The sequence below is a fragment of the Vicugna pacos genome, chromosome 28 (assembly GCF_048564905.1).
Source record: "Vicugna pacos chromosome 28, VicPac4, whole genome shotgun sequence".
NCBI classification, from domain to species: Eukaryota; Metazoa; Chordata; class Mammalia; order Artiodactyla; family Camelidae; genus Vicugna; species Vicugna pacos.
Genome location: NC_133014.1, coordinates 8891031 through 8916009, shown reverse-complemented (window position 1 = coordinate 8916009; position 24979 = coordinate 8891031). Strand labels below are relative to the sequence as shown.

Below are 24979 nucleotides of genomic sequence, written 5' to 3'. Positions count from 1 at the left end.
TTCTTATCTGAGCATTTTGTTCTTTTAGAGAAGGGCCCCTGTTGGAGAAGGAGAGCGCGGGCCCCCAGCATCGTGATCCCCTGTTTTCTCCCCTGCAGGTTCGGGTGAAGGTGTTTGAAGCCCGACAGCTCATGGGCAATGACATCAAGCCGGTGGTGAAGGTGGTCATCGGAGGCCATCAGCACCACACACGGATCAAGATGGGAAACAACCCTTTCTTCAATGAGGTGGGCAGCGTGTGCCCTTCAGTGCTGGACGGGGCACTTGGGCAGCCGGCAGGCCTGCCTCCTGACTCCACAAACACTGAGCACGGAGGGCCAAATGCTCAGCTTGGCCCTGGAAATACAGAGGGAATACTTGGCGCCATTTGAGGAGCCAGTGGTCTCTGGGGGGCCTGGCATATGAACATGTAAACAATGACAATAGGACAAGGCCACAGTTGACAGGGATCTGGGAGGGCCATTAATGCAGCCGGGAGAGGCAGGCCCCACCCTATATACCTTGTCACTGCCAGAGCCCCACATTGTAGCTGACACAGTAGGAACTCCATAAATAGTCGTTGAATTAATCGGTGATGAAACGAACAAATCAAAGATAGGAAGAAGCTCAGTGGGAGCAGAGAGCGGTGGGGGGAGACCAGAAAAGGCCCCCGAAACCTTGAAGGAAGAGTCTACCAGAGAGAGAAAGAGACAAACAGGATGGGGAAGATAATTCAGGAGAAAGAGACAGTGTTTTCAGAGGCCTGGAAGAGAGACGCAGCAGGACTGGATGGCAGGGTAGATGAGAGTGTAGCTGGAGGGAGGGGCCAGGGGGGGAGCCTTCATAAGGCACTGGGCCCCAGCATGGATGGTACTTGGGAGCTGTGGAGGGACTTCAGCAGGAGAGTGACAGGGCCAGGCTTGCATCTGGGAAAGGAGGCTCTGGCTGCAAGAGGGAGTGGGGGTGGGGTGGACTTACAGGAGACCTAGGAGTTGGGCTCAACCCTCCATTCCAGGGCAGCTAGCTGGGCCTTGAGCGGCTCATGACAGGTCCTCCTGAGAACCCCTTCACCTCCTTTACCTGGACAGAAAACCCCCCAGGACCTGGCGAGCCTCTGCTTCTGTAGGAGGGGCCTGCAGGAGGTAGCAAGCTGAAGGTTATTCAAATGGGCAAAGATGGGGAGAAGCCTGCTCTTCTGAGGCTTCAGGCTGGCTGAGTCCCTGGGGGAAGCAGTGGAAGAAATGTCTCCTACTGCCCCCCCATCCTCTCTGCTCCAGATCTTCTTCCAGAATTTTCATGAGGTTCCTGCAAAGTTCTTCGATGAGACCATCTTAATCCAGGTGAGGAGCCGGACAAGATGGGTCCATGGTTGTGTCCCTTCTCAGTTCTGGAAAGCACTTCAGCCCCCCAACCCCACCCTGAGAGCCGGACTCACTTCAGATGGTCTCTCTGACCCCAAGGCAGCATCTCCTCCAACTTCTTCACCACTGGTGGCCCAGAGGCCCCATCCATTCACTTAACAAATGTTATGCTAGGCCCTGAGCTTGGCTCTGAGGTGAACAAAGCAGCCCCTTTCCATGTGCCACCAAAGGACCCCTCAAATGTCCCTTCAACGTGGGGCATTCCATTCTCTGACCAGAGGGAACTCGGTAACAATGGTGAACAGGTACTTCTCAAGCGCCTCCTCTGTGCCCAGCACAGGGCTAGGGAGAGCAGGGCCTCTCCCCTGAAGACTTTACATGGTCTTGGGAAGCAGCCAGGACAGCACGCAGTGCAGGAAGTTGAGGGTAACAGTTCGCTCTGTGGTGACCAAGGGGATGGTCCTCTCTGATCAATGTCCTCATCTGTGAAATGGAGCTGCAACTCTGAACCTCACAGGGCTTCTCCGAGGACTAAATGAGAAAACCTACGTGGGAGTGTCAGCCATTAGGAATCGTTGAGTAAATCCTAGATAATCCAGAAGCGCCCTTACAATTCCTCCAGTGGGGTTGGGGGAAATTGGGGTTGTGAATAACTGAGGTCTTTCTGGGAACTCCCCTGCAGGTGTTGAATTCCTCAGTGATGAGATTCAACGCAGAGATCGGGAGATTCCAAGTGAGCACTGGATGCAGGAGGAGGTTTGGTGAAACAGTTACAGAGACTCACCTGGGCTCCATGCCTGAGTCTAGGGGAAAGGACTTGGATTTTTGTGCAGAATGATCTACATTTGGATCCACCTACTAACTGGGTGATTTAGACAAGTTATTTGGAGCCTCTACTTCCTCATCTGTAAAATGGGGATGATTAATATACTCAACCCACAGGGTCATTGTGAGGATTAGAGTGTGTTACATTTCCAAAAGTGCTGGGTACCATGTTGAAATCCCCACGTTTATACCACCATGGACACAGTTCATATCTCTGCCTCTGGGAAACGGAAGCAGAGGATCCCAAAAGGCCAAGCTAATTGTTGGAGAAACCAGAGAAAGATTGCTGCCTGTGAGGCCAGGGTAAAAAGATTTGCTGTGGAAAGACACAGGCTGAGAGATGAGGAAAGTTTACACAGTCATGAAGGGCTAAAGGAAAAGTCTCCAAATCCAGGAAGATCAGGGAGAGGGAGGGCTGCCAGATTAAATATAGGATGCTCTGTAAAATTTGAATCTTAAACAACAGATACTTTAAAAATATAACTATGTCCTAAATATTGCATGGTTCCTCATGAAATATTGCAGGGGACATCCGTATAGTAAAAAAGTGTGGTCATTGTTTATCTGCAGTTCTAATTTTAGCTGGCATCTGTATTTTTATTTGCTAAATCTGGCAACCCTTGGAAAAGGGCCCTACCCTTGGGAAAGACAAATTTGGGACAAATCAAAGTTTCTTTCTCACTGCTTGTAATAAGCCCACGAACAGTCATGACCTGCCCCTCCCCGTCCTAACTCTCAAAATAGCAGCACAGGCTTAGAAATTAAGATTTGAGAGAAGTTAGATGGCAGAAGGTCCAAAATATGCTCTTGGCAAAGGTCACTGTGCAATTTCCTGACAATGATCAATGATATAAACTGTTGAATATGTTATGGAGTTCAGAAAAAATCTGAGCTTTTTTTAAAAAATATTACTTTTTGGGAAAATTTCAAACATACACAAAAGTAGAATAGCATCATGAATTCCCCCATCCTCATCACTCACCTTCACCAATTCGATGTCAACCATGTTTTACCTACACTTGGCCCATCTCCCCTCCCCGCACTGGATTATTTTGAATCAAATGTCAGACATTATATCATTTGATTTTTAAATATCATTTGATTTTTTAAAATTTCAGTACCTATTTCTACACAAAGCATAACCAAATACAATTACTGTATCTAAAAACTTTTGTAATTTCTGGATAGCACTAAATATCAGTATTCTAATTTCCTTAATTGTCTTGTGAATTCCTTTTACAGTTTGTTCAAAGTAGGACCCAAACCAAGTGCATACATTGCAAATGGTTAAAATGTATTTTTAGGTGTATTTAATCTGTTGGTCCTGCCCCCTAGTTGTTTCCTTGCAGTTTACCAGGTAGTTTGTCCATAAGAGTTTTCCCTCAGTCTAGATTTTGCTGGTTGTACTTCCAGGGGATCACAAAAGAGTACATGTTGTATGATTCCATTTATGTAAAATTCTAGAAAATGCAAACCAATCTATAGTTACAGAAAGCAGACCAGTGGTTGTCTGGGGTTTGGAGAGGGTGGGATGGGGTGAAAACCCTTAGTCTCTTTGCCAACTCCTCCCTTGACCATCCTCTTCCCCAGGACGAGGGGTAGGGAAGAAGGGTGGAGACTGGAGGCTGGTCTCCCATGTGCGGTGTTGGCCTGGCAGTGCTGCTTAGTGGTCAAGGATCCTTTCAATCCAGGCCTCCTCACTCACTGGTTGTTAAGACTCTGGGCTCTTCTCTCAAACTCAGCATCCTCCTCTGTAGAGTAGAGGTGATAATGGGTCAACTTCCCCGTTGTTGCAAAGAGGAAAGGCGGGACAGGGGCTTGAGTACGAGCGGCTGGTATTGTCATCAAGCTGATTAGTGTCACAAATCTTGGCTGGAGGCCCTAACTAATCCTTACTCCACTCTTGTGTTTTCAGACAGACATTGGGTTTATCTACCATTCTCCAGGTAGGTAACAGTTGTTGCAAACATGTGTGTCTTCTGAGAAAAACCAGGTTAGGTGTTGAAACGTCTCAAAATCCCTGTATGTCCAAACACAGGGGGGAGAGTGTTCGAGAGTGTGAATTATTTTCTGCACTTGATAACCTTTTACTGTACTTTATGGTATTCTATCTTGTTTTACAATAACAGCATCTTTCTATGCAAAAATCAAAGCATCCTTTTGGGTCAAATGCTAATTTTTCATTACAGTCTGAGATCGAATTTCTATTTTTCGATGCCAATGTTGGAGGACTGAAGTTTAAATAGACCTGGCCATGACACATGTACCAGGTTGAGGTTGGGGCTTAGGGTTGGGGGAAGTGCTTGCCTCTCTAGGACCAGGACAATAACAACTGTAGGTTCCCTGGATGGGAAAGAGGGGTCCCTACTTCCTAAAGGCAATAGCTGGCAACCTTTGCTTAATGGTAGGAGGGACTCCCAGTTTCCTCTGCTGCTGGATGGGAACTAGCATATATGAGACACGTTTCCAAACCCCTCTCCCACAGGAAGACTGGTTTCAGGGAAGAAGGGTGGAGACTGGAGGCTGGTCTCCTATGGGCTCTCTGTCTCTCCAGGTCACACACTCCTGAAGAAATGGTTAGGCCTCTGCCAGCCAAATGAACCCAACAGTGGTGTGAGAGGCTACCTGAAAGTCACCATCTGTGCCCTTGGAGTGGGAGACCAGGCCCCGGTGAGGCTGCCCCCTCAATACCCCAGGAACATTTCTGACCCTGGCTGCTTTCACGGGACACCCCTGGACCCTCCAAGTGGCTACTGCTCTTCACTTGCTTTCATTTGTCCACTGTGTCACTTCAGGGTGGGCCACCCCCACCCCAACCAAGTGGAGGGTTGGGGAAGCCAAAGCTGGTGGCCTTGGCCATGACCTCCCTATGCCTCTGACCCTATCAGCTCTCTGGTCTCTCTCTCCAGGTAGATCAAAGGCTGACCTATGGGGGTGACGACACTGATACTCAGATCTTCAAGTCAACGGTGGTGCCGATCAACATGGCCTACCTTCAGTTCTTCATCTACTGCGCGGAGGATCTCCACCTCGGTCAGTCACGGTGGGGGAGGGAGCAACCCTGAGGTTCCCTGGGTTCTCATGGGGCATCCCAGTTCCATTTTGACACCAAGATTTGGGGTGGGGGAAGAGGGTGAGACTGAAATCTACCAAGAATATTTCATGAAGGCCCCTTTAAAATGGGCCATGTTCCCCTGACCTGTCTTTGATGCCTGGGTGCAGACTCAAGGCTCCCTATGCCAACCCCCATCCCTGCTGCCACTGTGTGACATGACACACGGCAGCAGAGAGACAGAATGGAAGTGGGAGGGGTCTGCCCAGGGGGCACCAAACCAAAGTATGGGGGAGGGTTTTAAGTTGTCTGTCATCTCTCCATTTCCTCCTCCTGGGGGTGGGGGGGATGCTGCTCTCTCAGAAATCTTTCAACTTCTTGTTCATAGCGACGAATCGCTCAGTGAGTCCTATGTTGGAGGTGGAACTAATCGGAGAAAATGTAAGCATAAACATGGTCTGAGGCTTAGAGAAACTGGCACCTACCTAGAAAAGATTAATGTGGAGGAAAAGACTGGGTTGGTGGCCAGGACCCCAGGAATCGTATTCCAACTCCTCCATTTATGAGTGATGTGATCCCATTGGACCAGGGACTCTGTGAAGGTGGGAGGCCTTGGCTTAGTCAGCCTGGATCCCAGAGCTGGGCCCAGTGCCTTGTATGGACAAGATGCCCACCAAAAGCCAAACATACAAATGCATGGATGAGTGAATGAAAGAAACAACATGCCTGCAAATGGTACAACACTGGAAGTGTCACTGTCCCCTTTGGGTCTCAGTTTCTTCATCTATAAATTGAAGGTTCTGGGCAAGAGAGTTGCTGACATTCCATGAACCTTTATAAACACACAGTAGCATTTCCCAAAGTACACTGATGGATGTTATGTGCAAAGAAAGGATCCTATGTTCAAATTTGAGGAATGTTGGGTTAAAGGTAAATAGATTTGTCTCAGAGTTCAGAAACCATCATTTCCACCATCTTCTACCTATTAGAAGAAGTCAGTAAATCCAGCCCATACATAAGGGGAGGGATATTAGTGTAAATCTTTTGAGGGGGAGAGCACTAAAGGATTTTTGGACATATTTTAAAACCTCCACACTGAGTTTTTACTTCCCATCGAGTGGTGGGAAGGTAAGTGAGATGCTGTTGGTAGTAGTGGCACACATTTTTCAAAAATTTTAATACTTCTGTGTTTTTCCTAGAGTGTATTAAAAAGTTTAACCAGACCAATTAACCCTTGACTTCACCGACATGATTGCTTAGAATAAGGCTAGATTTAAAAATGAAGTCAAGTGATGCTTTGGAAAGGGGTTTGCCAGCATGGGCTGATGCCACAGCATCATTGCTGCTGACTTTCCTGTTGGGGTCTTAGAGTTTATTGAACAAAATCTCTGTGTTTGCACTCTCTGTAATAAGGTTAGTAACCCTGGATCTATTTAAAAATTAAGTCCATTGAAAGCTGACTTAAGGAGAAATGTTATGGCATGCTCAAAGGGCTGGAGTTGTAGCTGGTGAGAAATTGTCAAAGGGTCTTTAAACCGGGGATTCCCATGACCAGCCCTGCACTGCAGATAGCGTCCATCTGTGGGCTGGACCAGAAGGGCCTGGAGGTGAGGCCAGTGGAGGGAGGAGGGAGGAGGAGACAGGCTGGCACTGACACTGCTTTTGGGTGTTCTCAGCTCAAGACACACGTGCAGACCGAAACCGAGAGCCCGATATGGAACCAGATCCTGACCTTCCGGATTCAGGTATCACTGTTCCCTCACACCTGCTCTCTTTCCCCTGCCCTACAAATGGAAGGGGAGTTTGGGTGATTGTTGGGGGCAGGATGGATGGAATGCAGGGGCCACAGAGCACAGCAGTGGTGGTGGTGGGGGTCTGCCTGATAGGGAGTACGAGAAAGCCCAGGACATAGCAGAGAACTTAAATGCGCCCTTTCCACATACTATTAAAAAAAAATCACTTTAAAGATTTATTCTAAATTGTTATGCATTTTCCTATCTTCTAGGCAAACTGCCCTGAATATAATTATAGCTCCTTCTTAGTGGCTTAGAGGCCCTGTGGGAGCCTAGTTCTACACTGGGCTACACGAAGTGCGGGGCAATCTGCTGCTACACGAAATGCTCCAGCATGCTCCTCTCTGTGGGGTTCTGCAGTCTGCTTTTTCTAGCCTTTCAGTCCTTCTCGGTCACCTGTCAGCGGTGTGGGTGCCAGTTTCCTCGAAGGCCTGGGAGAGCCTTGATTGCCTTTTAACTCCACACCAGGCTCCTAAGGGCTATGGGTAAAATAAGAGCAAGCGATGTGTGAGGGAACTGGAGCGCTCTCCTGAGTGCGAGGGGGCAGCTTTGTGTGGCAGAGAGCGTTTTGCTTTCCCTATACCTCCCACCTGTGTGATGTGAAATTAGTCTGCTTCTTGGTGAGTCATCATTTTAAACCATTTTTCATAATCCCCACCCTTTTGGATGATTCTATAGTCTCTTAAAGTAGGAAGAGATTTTAGAGAGGGCCTAGTCCATCCCTCACCTTTGCCCCCTTCCCCCTGTTCTGGCCATGATGAGGCTCATGGCCGGAATCCTCAGATGCTATGTGGATGCTCAGGGCCTTGGAAGTCCTCCCTCATGTCCAGCTTCCTTCAGGCCCAGAAACCAGTGGCACAGGCCAGGCCCCCTTCATTCCTGAAAGAGGGCTTCTGACGTTTGAAGATGTCCAAACACCCCCTGGACCCTCACCCACTTCCCGCAGACACAGTCTCCAGGACTGGGGCCATTTGGTGCAGGCCTGATGGCCACCACCCCCCTAGAAATGCAGCAGGGAGATGTGAACCTCATGCTGAAGTGGCATCTGAGACCAGCTGGTCAGGGCCCCAGCAAGGCAGCCTGCAGGGGGCGCACAGCTGAAAATGGTCTGTGCCAGTTAACAGTCCAAGGTCCCCCGGTAAAGGAGAGCAGTTGAAGCACAGAACTGGGAAAGGGAGGAGACTTCTCAAGGATGGATGAAAAGATGGTTCCGCCATAAATTCGAATTTGGAGGATGTGTAATGTTGGAAGACCTAGATGCCCAGTGGCTCCCATCACGCCACTTCTGGCATCCTTCCTTAACCTGGGCCATCTCCTCATAGCTCACTAACCAGCTGCACAGCTGGAAAGCCTTTTCGTTCCCCACTTCCACGACCCTCAGCTTCCACGGCAAGGGGAGGACCAGGAGAGTGGAGAACGGGGTGGAGGGAGGGGGCCAGTCGCAGCCCAGCTGCATACCAGGGACAGCTGTGAGTGAAGAAGAGGCCCCAGTGGGGCGGATTTGGGGCCTCAACCCCAGCAGCTCTGTTTTCTACATGGATTTTTTTGTCCTTATAATTGAAGACAGAGCAAAGATAAGACTCAGAAGCTTGGGTTCTAATCCTGACTCTATCCCTTACTGTGTGACCTCAAGCAAGTCCCTCTCTGGGCCTTACTCCCTGGCTGTACATCCAGATGACCACAGGTCTCACTGGGCCGAGTGGGTCGGAGCTCTGCATGTGCCCTGAGAACTTCAGGAACTCAGCCTCTTTTTGCCTCAGTTTTCCTGTCTGAAGATGGGACTAATCATAGCACCTTGCTTGTGGGGTCCTTGGGAGGGGTCACTCAGTGATCCACGTAGATCATTCAGGACAGGCCAGTGGACAACAGAAACCCTTCCTGGAGTGGCAGCTACTATGACTTACTCTTTGAGGAGATAGATGTCCCACTGTTTAATGCTAAATGTAAGAAAGACATTCCAGGCCCACGACCTCCCCATGAGATGGTCTGGTAAATGTGCCTCCAGACTGCAGGGCTGTATGAGGACTGAGATGGTGGGGTCCACAGTCAGGTGGACCCAGGTTTCCCTGGTCCCGAATCTTATGCAATGATGGGGCTATTTTAAGAATGAAAATACAAAACGATCATGGGATACAATCCCAGCCTCTCCTGGGGCCTTGCAAAGGGCCCTGCAGTGAGGGGCCCAGAGCCTAAGGTCCATAAGCTCCCATGGTCAGTCCCTCTGGACTGTGCTTAAAGGCTCACTGGTAACTGAGCCAGGCCTTGACCCAGACCCAGGACTTCCCAAGGGCTCTCAGTCTCGGCGGGGACCAGGCCATCCGGGCGGGAACCCACCGCTGCTCTCGCTTGCCCCTTGCAGCTGCCCTGCCTCTCCAGCTACATCAAGTTCAGAGTCCTGGACTGGTGAGCAACTGGGTGGAGGCTGAAAGACACATCGGGGAGGAGTTAATCTGAGCCGGGTCAGGGGTTCAGCCTGAGGGGTGTGTTCTTGTCCAGCCCCCGAAACAAGTGCCGGAATGAGATCGGGACAGTCAGCCTGTCCCTCAACCAGATCTCGTCCACGGGAGCGGAAATAGAAGGCAAGCAAGCCCCGGCCCCGCCCCCGCCCCGCCCCCCGCGCCTCTCCCACCCGGGCCCCGCCCCCTCTCACCCTCTCCCCTTGCAGGAATGTTCTCTGGCTTCCTACCCTGCTTTGGCCCCAGCTTCCTGACTCTCCGTGGGGGTAAAAAGGCCCCTTTCAGGATCCAGGAAGAAGACGCTGTAAGCTTCTCATGTCAGCTCTAGGGAACAGTGGAGGTAAAACCAACCATGTGTAAGGCGCCTGGGCCTGGGAGATGCCTCGGGAGGGCCGGGCCGTGGTTTCTGTCCACCACACTCAAGTTGAGGACTTGAAGCCTGTACATAAAAAGCCATATAGACACGGGACATGTACTGTGGCACGAGAAAGGAACAGATGGAGTGCCCTGGCGTTTTCACTGAGGAAGGGGCATTGAGATGAGACCCCGCGTAAGTGTGTCAGCAGGTGGAAAGGACATAGGACACAAAAGGAACAGCACAGATAAATGTGTAAAAGCGCTGAGTCATTCAAGACGAATGGTAAATGCCAGAAAGCCAACTGGTAAAAGAAGGGAACAGGGCTGGGAAGGACCCCGAGTGAGAAAGAGCCTCGGAAACCGGGACCTCAGTGCCATTAGGAGGCTCTCCCTTTCTCGCTCCATCTCTTACCTCTGCCGTTCTTCAGCCTGGGACTCACGCTTTCCTGCTGTCCCGCCTCCCTGCAGCGAACAGGGCCGTAGAAGCCTCGAACAGGGAAGGCCAGGGAAGCATTCTAATTGGCCTTCTTAGGTCACATGTGCTCCCCTTGGACCAATCACTGTTGGCAAGGAGGCAAGGCGCGCCCTAATTGGCCGGGCTGGGATAACTCAGTAGTTATCAGTCTCCTCCAAGCGGGAAGCTCTTAGGAGGAACAGGGTACTTGAGGTGAGCCCGCAGGGAGAATGCATTTAGAGGAAAAAGAAGGGTGTAGAAGAGGGCTCAGGGCCCAGAGGTTTCCAGGCACAGCTGTGACCGGGGTTTTTGGAATTCCTCTCTGGGATTGTGGTCAGCCCTATGGAGGAAGTTCTTGGACAACCCTGTCTTTGCTACCGAAGATTCAGGGCAGACTTTCCTTATTTTTTTCTCATCCATTTTCTTGCCGTTTTCCTCTCTTTTACCCTAGAATATTCCCAACACTGTTAAGGATGGTTTAGCTTATCGAGGCCGAGTCTTCCTGGAGTTAATCACGCACATCAAGTCCCATCAAGACACTAGGATGAAGGATCTCTCCCATGATGTAATCACCGTAGAGGTAATAGGAAATAGGTAATCCAGGAAGAAAGAGCCCCTCTGTCCGCCCCTAGTCTGCTGTGAGTCCCGTTCCTGACACTGCAAGAGGCCCTGGCCACGAGTGGAATGCACTTCTGGGGGTGTGAGAATGTTTGATCAATCTACTGAGTCTTTACTAAGCCCATTTGGGGGGCTTCCTGCTGTGCCAAGTCCCAGGAGGTCAGGGAACCTAGTAAAGACAAGTTAAGGTTTCGGTTTAAGAGATGTGTAGTCTAGTTAAGGAGAAAAGATCTTCTATAGGAGTCTAGATTTCTTCCTGAAGGCTAAGGAGGGCCATTGAGGCAGGAAGGGCTGGAGGAGCAGTGTTAAGAATAGATTGGAGGGGAGTAAATTAGATGTATAGAGGCAAGGGCATAGAAACTTGCTGCAGAATGGAAGGAGACAAGCTCAAGTCATAGCTAAATAAGGGGTTTAGAGGGGAAAAGAGGGTTTTGTTTTTTTTTTAAGACAGGAGATTTGAGATAGTGAACAGACTGGGAGAATGCAAACGTATGGCAGAGGTTGGCAACAGAAATGAGAGAGGAGCTAATGTGATGGAGAGAGGACCAGAGCAGACGGGAGTGTGGTGGGAGGAGGTGGCTCGAGAAGGGCCAAGAGCAGATGTATGTGTGTGTGCATCCTCCACGGCATACCCATGCCCACAGTCAGTCTCATCAGAGGGCAGTGTTTAGGCAAAAAGGAGAGGGATGTGGTGACCCACATGGGTAGAGGTGGGGTAGCCCAACTCAGATCCAGGCTGAAGAAGGAGAAGACCCTCCTGCCTGACTTCAAGAAGAGAAGGAACCAGGGCTGGCTAAGTAGAGCGAGCCAGGTGATGGAGGTCCTGGGATGAACTTCCTTTGATCAGTGAATGGAGGTCAAGGCAGATTTTGAGAGAGGTCAGGGGTTCAGCATTGGTCTAGCTCACCCCAAAGAGAAGCAAAGATGACTTTGAAAGAAACAGGGAACTTTGGGCTTGCCTCCCTGCCTGTCTCTCAGCCTTGTCCATCCCTTGGCTTATGTACTGGGGGTGTGGGGGGTTATTGTTTTAGAAGCACCAGAACCGCCAAAAGTATGGGCTGTGCGTCATCTTCCTCTCCTGTACCATGATGCCCAACTTTAAGGACCTGATCCAATTCGAGGTCAGCATTGGCCACTATGGAAACAAGATGGACCTGAGTTACAAGCCTCTCGTCTCAACCACACAGTACAGCCCAGTGATATATGATGGTAAGAGTCAGATCCAACCACTGCAGAGAGCAGCCACTGCATCCTGGGCTCCATGCTTGGCCCTTTTAAGGGTATTAGCTCATGGACTGTTCATGGGCATTGTTAACCCACATTTCACATGTGAGGAAAATCAGCTTCAAGGAGGTGAATCACCTGCCAAACACTGCACAGCTAGTAGGTAGTGAACCCACAACAAGAAATGAAACTAGGTTTTGACTTCAAGTCCGTCTTTATATGATATTCCACACTAGGACTTTCCAACCCCATCTTCTCTCCTACGACTTTGAACCACCCCCATCCATCCATGCAGCTACCACCACTACTCATCTTCCTGCCTTCTGTCCATCCATTAATCCATTTATCCACTCATTCATCCATTCAACTACCACCCATCCACTATCCCAAGCACCCAATTAACCACCCATCCATCCTTTCATCGAATGTGTACTTATAGGACACTTATACTGGGGACTGTAAAGTACCACTCGTCAAAGTGCAACCCCTGGGCTAGCAGCAGCAGCAGCAGCACTTGGGAACTGATCGAAATGCAGACTCTTAGTCCCACCCCAGAGCTACAGAATCAGAAAACAGAACAGCTGTGTTTTAACAGGCCCTCCAGGGGACTGGGATGCATGCTAAAGTTTGAGAACCACTGCTCCAGAGGAACGCTGTGTCATTTTCATCTTTGTCATCTCCACCATCTCATCACCCACTGAGAGCTTTCCCATGCATCACACTTGTCTGCCTTTTTTTTTTTTAAGAACAGCCTGATTGAAATTTAATTCACATACCATACAATTCATGCATATAAAGTATACAACTCAATAGTTTTTAGTAAATTCAAAGAATTGTGCAACTACACCATGGTCAATTTTACCACATTTTCATCACCACAAAAAGAAACCCTGTACCCACTAGAAGTCAGTCTCTATTTCTCCCTTACCTCCCTAGCCTTAGGGAACGATTAGCTACTTTCTGTCTCTCTAGAGTTTCCTATTCTGGACACCTCATACACATGGAGTCACACAGTATCTGGTCCTTGGTGACTGCTTCTTTCATTTAGAATGGACTACTTGTTTCTAAACTATGAAATTATACAAAAAGTATATTAAATACATATGTATAGTTTAAAGAATAATAAAGTGTGCACCCATGAACTCACCGCCTAGCTTAAAAGGTAGAAAATTGGGGGTTTTAAAAATATTTTATTTATTATTGTATTATTTTTATTTTGGCAGGGGGTAAGTAATTAGGTTTATTTATTTTTAGAGGAGGTACTGAGGGTTGAACCCAGGACCTTGTGCATGCTAAGTATGCATTCTACCACTTGAGCTATGCCCTCCCCACCTGGAAAATTATCTAAGCATCTTAGAAGTTCCCTGTATACTCTTCTCAGATCCATTTATCCAAGAAATAGCTGCAATCCTGAGTCTTGTGATAATCATATCCTTGCTTTTCTTTTTAATTTTTACCACCTACCTATGCTACCCTAAACAGCATACTGTTTTTGCATTTTATGTAAATGTAACCTTTCAGTCTCTATTCATCTATTTTGCATGCTTTTCTCAATATTAAAATGTTTATATTGGTATGCATGACTGAAGTTCATTTTCATTTCTGTATATATTCCACTGCATGATTATACCACAAATTATGTGGTATATCTAGGCATTTAGGATGTATCTCCTTTTTTCCACAATAATAATTTTGTTGTAAACATTCTTGTATATGTCTCTTGGTCACAAGTGCAAGACTTCCTCTAAATTATATACCCAGGAGTGGAAGATAAATTCAAAGCAAAAATAATTATACCAAATTGCACTCTCATCAGCATAATATGAGAGTTCCTATTTCTCTGTGTTCTCATCAGTACTTGACATTGCTCAGCCTTTTCATTCCTGCCAATCGGTGGGTATTTTACAAGATCTTGATTTGCATTTTCCTGATTATACATGGAGGATGAGCATCTTTTCATTTGCTTACAACCATTTGTCTTTCCTCATCTATAAAAAGCCAATCGATATCTTTTATCCATTATTCTATTTGTCTGTATTTTTCATATTAATTTGGACATTATTTTTTCTGGGAAAAATCTTTCGTCAGATGTGTGTGTTGTAAATGTCTTCTCCAAGTTTGGGGCTTCTCATTCTCTTAATGGTGGCTTTTTTTCTTGCAGTATTATTTACAAACAGTAAAATGCACAGACCTGAAGTGTACAGTTGGATGAATTTTGGCAAATACATACATCCATGTAACCACCTCACGTAGAAAGTTCTATTACCCCATAAAGTTCCCACATGCCCCTTTTAGTTAATCTCCCCAACCCCCCAGGAACAATCATTGTTGTGCTGTCTCTCACGATAGATTTGTTTTGCTTGTTCTACAACCTCATATAAATGAAATCATACATATGGCACCCTTTCTTTTCCTGTGGCTTCTTTAGCTCAGCCGAGTGTTTTCACCTGTGTTGTCACATATTTTGTTATTTTGCTCCTTTTTATTTCTGATAGTATTCCGTTATATGAATATGACAGTTTACTTAGCCATTCCCCTGTTTACGGACATTTAGATTGATTCAGGTTTTGGAGTATTCTGAGTAAAGCCGCTATGAACCTTCTTATACAAATCTTTTTGTGGAAATGTGCTTGCGTTTTGCTTGGGTAAATACCTAGGAATGGAATTGGGTTTGAAAGAAAATTACCTAACATCTTCCCAAAGTGGTTGCACCATTTTACAAGCCCCCAGCAATGCTTGAGGGCTCCATTTGCTCCACATCTTTGCCAACTGTTGTTCTTGTTCATTTGAGTCGTTCAGATGGCTGTGAAGCTGAACCTCGTTGTGATGTTTCATTTCCATTTCTGTAATCGCTGATGCTATGAGCGTCTTTTCATGCTCACATTTCTTTCTTTACTGAAGGGATTGTTCAAGATTTTGCCTCTCTTTCTCTGGGTTGTTTGTCTTTTTATACTGCATTGTAAGCGTTCTTGTATGTTTTGAATGCAAGTCCTTTGTCAGATAGGGTCTGCTGATTATTTTCCTCCGCTCTGTGGCTTGACTTTTCCACTTCCGAGCAGTGTCTTTGGAAGATCAAAAGTTTCTAATTTTGATGAAGTTCAATTTGTTGATTATCTTATCTTTTAGAATAGTACATTGTGTGATCTAAGAAATATTTGTCCACCCCAAGATCATGAAGATATTCTGCTGTGTTTCATTCTATAAGCTTTATTGGTTTAGCTCCTTTGTTTAGGTTTATGATCTAACTTGACTTAATTTGTTTATATAATGTGAGAAAAAGCTCAGGATTCTTTTTTTTTTTTCTATACAGATACCCAGTTCAGCACCGTTTGTTGAAAAGACTGTTCATTCCCACATTGAATTACCCTGACACCTTTGGTGAAAATTGTTAACCAACCATCTAGAATCTCTTTTCAGTTCCCTTGGTCTGCTGGTCTCTATGCCAATATCACACTGTCTTGATTACTGTAACTTAGAGCAATTCTTGAAGGCAGGTAGTGTAAGTCTTCCAACCTGGTTGCTCTTTTACAAAATAATACAATTTCTGGCTATTTTGGTTCCTTTTCATTTTCGTACAAATTTTAGCATTAGCTTGATGATTTCTACAAAAAAAAAAAAGACTGCTGGAATTTTCCTGTCTTCTGTTTTAATCAGATGTGTTTTGTTTTAGTTTCAGTATTGCATTCTGTCTCCTCTATTGACTTACTAGCTATACATCTTTGATTATTTTTAGTTGTTGCTTAAGGGGACTACTTAAGTGATCCTTAACTTTTCAGAGTCTACCTTGAGTTAATATTATACAACTTCACATACAATAATATAATCATTATATTATTATATATAATATGTAATACAATTATAATAGTATAATTGCATTTTCACCTTATCTTTGTTATACATTCTGGAATTGGCTTGCTAATATTTTGTTTAGGATTTTTGCATCTATATTTATGAGTGAGATTGATCTGTAATTTTTTTTTCTGGTAATGTCCTTGTTTGGCTTTAATATAGGAGTTATGCTAACTTTATGAAAACGATTGAGTAGCATTTCCTCTTTTCACTCCCTAGGAACATTTGGGCAAGACTGGAATCATGTGTTTCTTGAAGGTTGAGCAGAACTCACCTCTAAATATGAGGCTGATGGGTTTTTTCTGCAATGATTTAAATACGGATTTATTTTACTTTATGACCATTCAGCTTTTCTATTTCTTTTTAGGTCAATTTTGGCAAGTTTAATTTGTCTAGGAAGTTATTAATTTCATTTAAATTTTCGAATTTCTCAGCATAAAATTGTTCATAATATTTTAAAATTTTTTATTGTGCCAAAATATACATAATCCTCCCTAAATGTTGTACCATTCTACCCTCCCGCAATGTGTGAAAGACCTATCAAAATCTGGTAAAAACTTTTGGATTTTTATTAGTCTGATAAGTGAAAAATGGTATCTTGGTGTAGTTGTCGTTTGTATTTCTCTCATTATAAATGAGGTTAGACATATTTTCATATGTTTAAAAGTCATTTGAATCTCCCTTTCTGTTAATTGACTGTTTATATGATTTTTCTCTTTTATTCTATCAGGATGTTGGTCATTTTCTTATTAATTGCTAGGATTCCTTCATATGTTAGGGGGATTAGGACTTTGTGATATGAGCTGTAAATATTTTTCCCTTATTTGTCTCATATCTTTGCTTATGGCGTTCTAGGATTTTTGTTTTTTGGTTTTTTTTCTTCTCCATGAAGACTTTTTTTTGGTATGCACTCAAACTATTTCTTTTATGGCCTCTGGCTTCTGAGTCATAATAAGAAAGATCTTTTCCATTCCGAATTTATTAAAGAATTCTCTCATATTTCCTTCTAAAAGTTTGTGGTTTCTTAAATTTGAATGTCTTTTATCTTTCTGATATTTTTTCCTATAAACTTCTTCATCTTTTTGTCTGGCTGCCCAAAGCTTCCTTCTTTATCTTGAAAGTCCAATAACTTCAATAGGATGTGGTCAAGTGTTCATCCTCTGAGGTCAGTTTTCCCTGGCATATGGTGTGCCTTTCAGTATGTAGATTCAAGTCTTCTTTTATTTAGTTAGTAATTTATTAATGGTGTGGTATACTTGCCATAAAAATCCACTTGTTTTGTACAATTTAATAATTTTTAGTAAGTTTACAGAGTTGGACAGCCATCACTGTGCCCCATTTTAGAACCTTTTTATCACCCAAACAAATCCTTCATGCTTGTTTGTAGTCATTCTCCCATTCCCCATCCCGGGCCCACACAACTACTAGACTACTTCTGTTTCTGTATATTTACTTTTCCTGGACATTTCGTGTAAACAGCATTGGCCAATATGCAGTCTTTTACAACTGACCTTCACTTGGCATAATGTTGAGGTTTATCCATGGTGTAGCATATATCAGTGCTTCATTCTTTTTATTATCAAATCGTATTCCATTGTATGGACATACCATTCATCATTTGTTTATCCACTCATTAGTTAAGGGTCATTGTTTCTGCTTCTACTTCTTGTCTTATTATGAATAAAGCTGCTGTGAACATTTGTATACAAGTCTCTATGTAGACATATACTTAAGAGTGGAAAACTTTTTTAAAAATTAAAAAAAAATCTTTTTTGGCAGGGGAGGTAATTTTATTTTATTTTAATTAATTAACTTATCTGTAGAGGAGGTATTGGGAATTGAACCCAGGACCTTGTGCATGCTAAGCACGTGCTCTACCACTGAGCTACACCTTCCTCCCTGCAGGAGTAGAATAGCTTTTGTAGAAACTGCCAAACTTTTCTCAGGTGCCTGCACCACCTTACATTCCCCCAATGATGTGTGATGGTTGCAGTTTCTCCACATCCTCACCAGTGTTTGTTATTACATTTTGTTTAATGTATTTATTATTGTGGACAGGTATCTCATTGTGGTTTTAATATGCTCTTCCCTAACATCTAATGATATTGAGCATCTTTTTATGTGCTTATTAGTCATTCATATATCTTCTTGGTTGGTATATGTCTGTTCAAATCTTTTGCCCATTTTTAAATTGGGTTATTTGTCTTATTGAGTTGTAAGTGTTCTTTATATATTCTGGACACAAGTCCTTTATCAGATATATGATTTTCAAATGGTCTGTGGCTTGTCTTTTCATTTTCTTAACAGTGCCTTTTGAAGTACAAATGCTTTTAATTTGGCTGAAGTTCAGTTTTTTTCTTTTATGGTGTCATATCTAAGAACTCTTTGCCTAACCCTAAAGTCGTGAAGCTTTTCTCCTATTTTTCCTTCTAACAGTTTTACAGTTTTAATTCTGACATTTAGCTCTACGTTCATTTTGAATTAATTTGTGTACGAGGATCTGATTTTTCAAACACCATTTGTTAAAAAGACTATCCCTTTCCCACGTGAGTTTTCTTAAATTTTATTTTTAAATATTCTGTTCCATCGTTCAGGATTTTTAGGGGCTTCATTTATGGGTTTAACAATTCTCCTTGGTTTTCTTCTATATCTGTCATTTTCTCCCTGATCCTTTGTGGCTCTTTGTTTCCATCTTATTTGGGTCATTTTTCTTATTTCTGTGCCTCTCATTGAATTGTCTACAGAGTCCAATCTCCCTTGGGCTTCCTTTTAGGTGGCCCTTCTTGCTGGGGTGTTTTTGTTTTTTCCTCTAATCATTGTCTGAGTCTTGCCAACTCACATTTCATCGTCTGAGTACCGAGCGCGTCCTGGGGCTGTTTTTGCTGGCACTTTCTGTACTCTGCTTCCATCAAGCCGAGCTTCCCACTTCCCCAGGGGACTTCTGTCACCCTCCCACCCTTGCAGCTACTCAGGCACTCACAGTTGCTTTTGGCAGTCCTTATGTATATTTTGAGCCTGCAGTTTTTCTCTGTCTCCTTGTTTTGCTGAAAATGGAGTTATTTTCCTTCTCCTTGTTGCTTTTGTACACCGTCCAAGAGCAGCAGAAGAAATTGCCCTCTGGTATCTCCACGCTCATATCTGAGAGCCCCAGTCATGGACCTCTGCTTATTTATCATTCCAGTGATTCACTCAGTGCCAGGGTCTGAAACTGGTGTCCTTTCAATAATTCTGAAAAATTATAAGATACTTTCTCTTTGAAAATCACCTCTTCCCCTTGCCTCTTCTAGCCCCTCCTCGAATTCACTCTGTCCTCTATGGAACCTCTCATTCTGTTCTTCCAATTTTAAAATCCCCCCTCCCTGTTTTTCATCTCTCTGGGCTGCATCCCGCACAAGTTCTTCTAGCTCTTTTAGGAGAGTCCTGCAGCCCACCCTCCGGTGGCAGGGGTCCAGTTAGGACGCTTAGCAGATCACATCCTACAGGAATGAAGTAGCCCAGGGAAGGTCCACTGAAGGGACACAGTGGGGGGACCTAACCCTAAAGTCCCCCCGCATGTGTCTCTGTATCTCAGGGAACATCTACCATTACGTGCCCTGGTACAACACCAAGCCCATGGTGGCTGTGACCTCCTTCTGGGAGGATGTCAGCTTCCGCATGAACTGCCTCAACCTCCTCCAGTTCACTCGGGACCGCCTGGTGAGTAGCACGGGGCAGACGGAGTGCGGGGAAGGACCCGGGTCATTGATGGGAGACTTGGGAAAATGGATCACAGTCACAGGAGACCAGTCACCCTGCATCCTCATGCATGCCACACCAATTGAGATGGAAACCCGGGCATAGGCACCGAAGACACGAAGATGAGTGGACAGTCTTCACCCGCAGGGAAGTCAGATGTGCATATAGTCAGCATGCGTGGCAAGTAGGGCTGCAATGCAGACACAAGTACCAAGAGCTACAGAGGCAGAGAGATTGGGGGTGGGGGAGGCAAGATGAAGAGAGGATAGTCAGAGGAGGCATTCAAAAAGGAGGTGACATTTTGAGCAGTCTTGAAGAGTGAGGAGTTTGCTGGGGGAATGGTAGGGGTGAAGAGAAGGGAACAATGGGCAAAGCCATGGTGCTATGAAGTTCAGGGGCGGTGGGGGCATGGAGGTGATGTGGAAACAAGGCCAGAGAAGCTGGGAAGGGTCAGATTACAAAAGGTCTTAAGTATCTGTTAAGGAGGAAAGCCACTGAACAGTTTTAGGCAGGAGAGCCACCTGGTGCCTCTGCCTCAGAAGTGACTCTCGTGCCCACAGCAGGGAAGCCCAAGGTCAGGACTCTGTAACTCCTTCGTGATCCCGATCCATCCTGGCTCCTTCCTGCCACTCATTTCTTCTGTTGGGCAGAGGGGAGGGTGTGTGACGATCCTAGCCTTGCAAGGGCATGTGACAGCTTTGGACTGAGCCCCATGTGACCCTTCAAAGGTCCCCAAATCCTGACTGAAAACATCTTGGGCCAATCAGCCCTGCAGCCTGTCCCGGATGAGCCCCATGCTCACTTGCCGCTTCTCTCCCACTGGACAGAAAGCCAATCTGGATGCCCTGAAATCCATGAGGAACCCAAGGGACCCAGCTCTGCTCCCCCAGTGGGAGAAACTGCTGAGGGAACTGGTGGAGGACTGCAAGTAGGAGTGGGGGGCTCCTCGCCCGGGGCTAGGGCTGGGCGAGACCAGGCTGACGCAGGGCGGGACTGGGGGTGCAGACAGGACCTTACAGAGCAACCCCAGCTGCCATCTTTCCATACCGTTCCCCACCACACACATCAAGAAATAGGAGCTCTGCTCAGATATCTCCCGAGACAACAGAGCTGCTTTTCCCCTATTCAGGCCCTGACCTCCCCAGCCAGCACCGTTCCTGCTGTCCCCACATCCATGCCCAGTGCTCCTACCAGACCTGTCCTCTCCTGTTCTCCAGACAAGCCCTGCTCAGTCCCGGCTTGCACCTTCTCCCCTGCTGTTCCTTCTGGCCACAGGCCCTCTTCAAGGCTCTGCCTGTTTTGGAAGAGCCATTATAAGGCCTCTCTTGGCCCCGCAGCCCCCTTAGACCCCCATTTCTACTCCCCAGGGTTGGGTTGGCCCCCGACTCCCAGCTCACACCCCTGTCTATGAGGAGGTCCTGAGCACAGGCCTGGAGGGCTGCAGGGGCTCGGAGGGCTGGAGGGGGAAGGATGAGGACCCAGGGGCCAGGCCCCCAGTGAGCAGGGTTCCTAAGAGGGGTGGGCAGGGCTCCCCGGCTCAGGCCAGCAGGAGTGGAGCAGGACCTCAGGTCTAAGAAGGGCACTGATATGGGGTGGGAGGTCGCGAGGTGGTGAGATGGGAGAGGCCCAGCCCCCTCCCTCCTGGTTTGTCCACAGGCGCCCTCTGCCCTGCATGACCAATCAGCCCAAAGCCACTAACCTGGACAAGAAGAGGTGGCAGCTCCGCAGCCTCCTTCTGCGGGAACTGGCCCAAAAGGCCAAGGAAGCCCAGCCCAGGGACATGGTGGCCACCGTGGAGGGCTGGCTGTACCGCCTCAACGCCGTACTCCCTGAGGTGAGCGCTGGACATGCTGGCCAGAGAGCAGGTCCTGGGGCCGGTACGTGGGCCTGACGCTCTCCCATCTGGCAGCCCCAGGTGAGCCTCCCTGATGTGATGATCTGGCTGATATCCCAAGAGCAGCGCGTGGCTTACGCACAGGTGCCCGCCTACAGCATCCTGTTCTCCCCGACCGGGGCCCTGCACTGCGGCAGGTTCTGTGGGAAGACACAGACCCTCTTCCTGCAGGTGGGGAGGCCGGGGGTCCGCAGGGGAGGAGAGGGCCCAGGACATCCCGAGGGAGAAGCCCTGAACTCCCGGGCAGCCCCCATGAGCCCTCCCGAGGGCAGGCCCACTTCCTCTCTGCCAGGCCCTTTACCAGGTGAAATGGGGTTTAAACAGTATCCAAAGGAAGATGGGGGCCTGGGAACATCAGCATGAGGCGAAGCCAAGTCTATGTCCCTCATAAACGTTCCTCAAATCCGTCTGCCTCATCAACCTCACCCTCGCTTGGTCCAGTCCCTGTCATCTCTCCCCTGGACCGTGACTGGGTGCAATCTAAATATTTAACATGTATAAGGGTTGGGCACCAGCCCATCATATTGGATACAAGCCATAAATAAGGTTAACTGACCACAGCCCCACTCCCTGAAAGGAGGCAAGTGGGAGGCACTCACTCCTTCCCTCTCAGAGACGCCCCTGGCTCCCTATTGCCCTTTCAATCATCGTGGAAGCCCCCTCCCATGCCCATCTGAGTGCTTCTCATCCTGCAAGAACTGCTGAGACCGAATCTTGGCTCTACCACTCACTGGCTTGTGTGAGCCAGGGCCAACACCTGGCCATGTCCAGGCCTCAGTCTGCCCCTCTGTGAAATGGGCCTGGTGATAATGATGCCCACCTCATGGTGGTGAGTGGGATCAGAGCATACACTGCACATGCAGCACGCAGCACAGAGCCTGGGGCATAGCAAGCATCACTGTCAATGCCGCCATCAGCACCGCTCCTCCATGGAGCCATCCCAGATTCCCTGGGCGGCGCTGCCCCTCTCCCTGCCACCCCACACCAGCCTCTCTGTTGTGCCCCAGCTCACCGTGAGGCCGCTGCTCCCAGGGCTCAGGGTGAAGGGGCAGGTGTGTGTGCCCCTCTCTCACCCCTACCCCTGCCCCTGGGGGTTTGCTGACCTGCCTCCGACTCAGTACCCAGAGGGTGAAGGACAGAAGGACACGCTCCCGGGCCAGCTCCGGGTCTGCATGTGGCTCGGCAACGTGAAGGACAGCAAGGATCTGCAGCTGCTCCGCCAGGGCGACGTGGTCGTGTACGCGGAGACGGTGAGCCAGGCTGGGGGTGGGGCAGTTGGTGGGGTGACACCCTAGTAGCCCAGCTCCGAAGGCGGAGGAAAACGTCCCCGGCAGAATCTGAGAGCTGTGAAAGGGGCTCTGATAGAGAGACGTGGCAGAGAGGAAAGCAGTCTTTTGTCGACAAGCTGCAGTCATGAGGTGACAGGAGGGCGGCTGAGTGGTCCCCTGGGGCCGGTCACTCCCACCCGGACGGAGGCTTGTTAGGAGTGCCTCCCGGTTAGCTCAGGACGTGAGGTGAGCAAGGGTCCGGCTTGCAGGGGGCCTCGTCTGTCAGCAACCTGGCAGCTCCAGACCCCTGCCCATGCCAGCTGGGTCCTGCAGGCCAGCCTGGTGGCCCTGGGGAGGGGGAGGCCTGCAACAGTCAAAGGAGCAGGGAATGAGGCCGCTTCCCACAGAACCATAAACCCAGGGGTGGGTGAGCAGCTGACCAAGGGCTGTGCTATGATCAGAGGAGGGGAGGACGCAGCTCAGAAGGTCCTCAGAGCAGAAAGGAAATAACTTTAGAAAGTTTCAGGCTTTTAATTTACTGAGCTAAAATATATTTTATGATTCCTAAGTTGCGTGTTGTGAATGGATAGATTGCAGGGCCTGCGGGCACTGAGATGGAGCCGGATTTAGGATGAGTGCGGGGAGCAAGGGCCGCATGCCCAGCAGGGAGAAGGACCCAGAGGCAGTGAAGACGGGGCAGTGGTGGAACAAGACTGGGTTCCCCGGGTCAGCAGGTCACATCGCAGTTGCCACCAGGCTCTCACACCCACCCTATTCTACTACTTGATATCTGAGCAACCTTGGTTCGAGGTGACCTCTGAGCCTCAGTCTCCTCACCTGTGAAATGGGAGTGTGCAGATGATAGCGGAGAGTTCATGCAATGCCCTTGGCAAGGGCCTGGCCATAGTGAGCGTTTGAGGAGCGGAGGCCACCCATGCTGATTGATGGTGGGGACAGTGCAGCCTGCATGAGCAACAACACAGGTTCCTGGCCACGGCGTAGGGGCCACATTGCCCTTTCTTGTCTGAATACCGGTTTCTAGGAGGTGCCTGCAGCCTAGCATGGGGATCCTAGGGTGGGCTGTGGGTGTGCTGAGTGGGGGGCAGCAGGCACTGATGGCCTCCCCTCCCCCAGTACGAGAACCAGGCCAAGTTCAAAGACCAGTGGGGGCAGCAAGGGCTGCGCCGCTGCCCCAACTTCTCGGACGTCATGGGGCACAAGACCCTCCCTAAGGAGGATTTCAAGGAGCCCCCCGAGTGGCACTGGCAGGGACAGTGGACAGTGGAGCCTCAGAGGAGGTAAGGCCGGGGTGTGGGGCTGGGGCCTGTGTGTCCCTGGGCATGCAGCTCTGGAGTTGGGACCTGTTTTCACCCGGGAGGGCCAATGAGCAGCAGCTCAGAGAGTTGGGCACACAGCCACTGCCACTTAGTCCCGGGGGCTGGAGCGCACAAGACAGGGAGCCTGCCCACCACCCTACCCTGCATGCCAGGCCCCACCACTGAGCCTTTCCCAGAGCAGGGGGGCGACCAAGCACGAGAGTGCGTGGTCAGTAGAAGAGGCCCCCAGGGACCTGCAAGTTCAGGGAGACGTGCTGGGAACGTGAGGTCACACTGTCCCCAGACTCCTCCTGGACACAGACATCAACAAGAGCCAGGTGCTGGAGGAGGTGTACGAGAACCAACACCGAGATGCGACGGGGGCCTGGGTGCCTGCTGCTGTCCCCAACACGGACGCGGTGAGCAGCGGTGTGGGGGGGCCAGCCATGCAACCTGGTGGGCACCTGGGAAGCTGGGTTGTCTCAGTGGAAGGAGCACCAGATCAGGGATTATCGTCTGAGCCCTACTCCCCACACACTGAGGGGACCCTGGCCGAGCCTTGATGGGGTTTGGATCCCAAGATGGCAGGAAGAGAAACCCTACTTAAGCCCAGAAGGTCAAGTGTCAGCGCTGTCTCCTTTTGCCTTTCAATGTGGCGCTTTTACTCTGAAGGAGAGAATCCATTTGGGGTCGTCTAAGCTAGCGCTGTCCAACAGAACCGTCTGTGATGGTGCAAATGTTATCTTCACTGTCCACATGTGTGAGCGTGAGGAACTGAACTTTGAATTTTGTTTCATT

General features: G+C 48.2%; 1 protein-coding gene across 8 annotated transcripts in view; it reads left to right on the top strand.

The window, feature by feature from the left end:
- The window catches only part of FER1L5 (fer-1 like family member 5), a 44746-nt gene that overhangs the window by 6934 nt on the left and 12833 nt on the right, over positions 1-24979 (top strand). For all 8 annotated transcript variants that reach the window (XM_072951413.1, XM_072951409.1, XM_072951411.1 and 5 more), the window contains exons 7-26: positions 99-227; positions 1257-1319; positions 2023-2073; positions 4081-4111; positions 4720-4835; positions 5075-5198; positions 5606-5658; positions 6894-6962; positions 9370-9413; positions 9507-9589; positions 9676-9770; positions 10729-10857; positions 11927-12104; positions 19540-19664; positions 20531-20631; positions 21360-21537; positions 21613-21768; positions 22716-22847; positions 24000-24163; positions 24486-24600. In XM_072951413.1, coding sequence (XP_072807514.1) covers positions 99-227; positions 1257-1319; positions 2023-2073; positions 4081-4111; positions 4720-4835; positions 5075-5198; positions 5606-5658; positions 6894-6962; positions 9370-9413; positions 9507-9589; positions 9676-9770; positions 10729-10857; positions 11927-12104; positions 19540-19664; positions 20531-20631; positions 21360-21537; positions 21613-21768; positions 22716-22847; positions 24000-24163; positions 24486-24600 — 2136 coding nt within the window. The remainder of the gene's footprint in view (positions 1-98; positions 228-1256; positions 1320-2022; positions 2074-4080; positions 4112-4719; positions 4836-5074; positions 5199-5605; positions 5659-6893; positions 6963-9369; positions 9414-9506; positions 9590-9675; positions 9771-10728; positions 10858-11926; positions 12105-19539; positions 19665-20530; positions 20632-21359; positions 21538-21612; positions 21769-22715; positions 22848-23999; positions 24164-24485; positions 24601-24979) is intronic.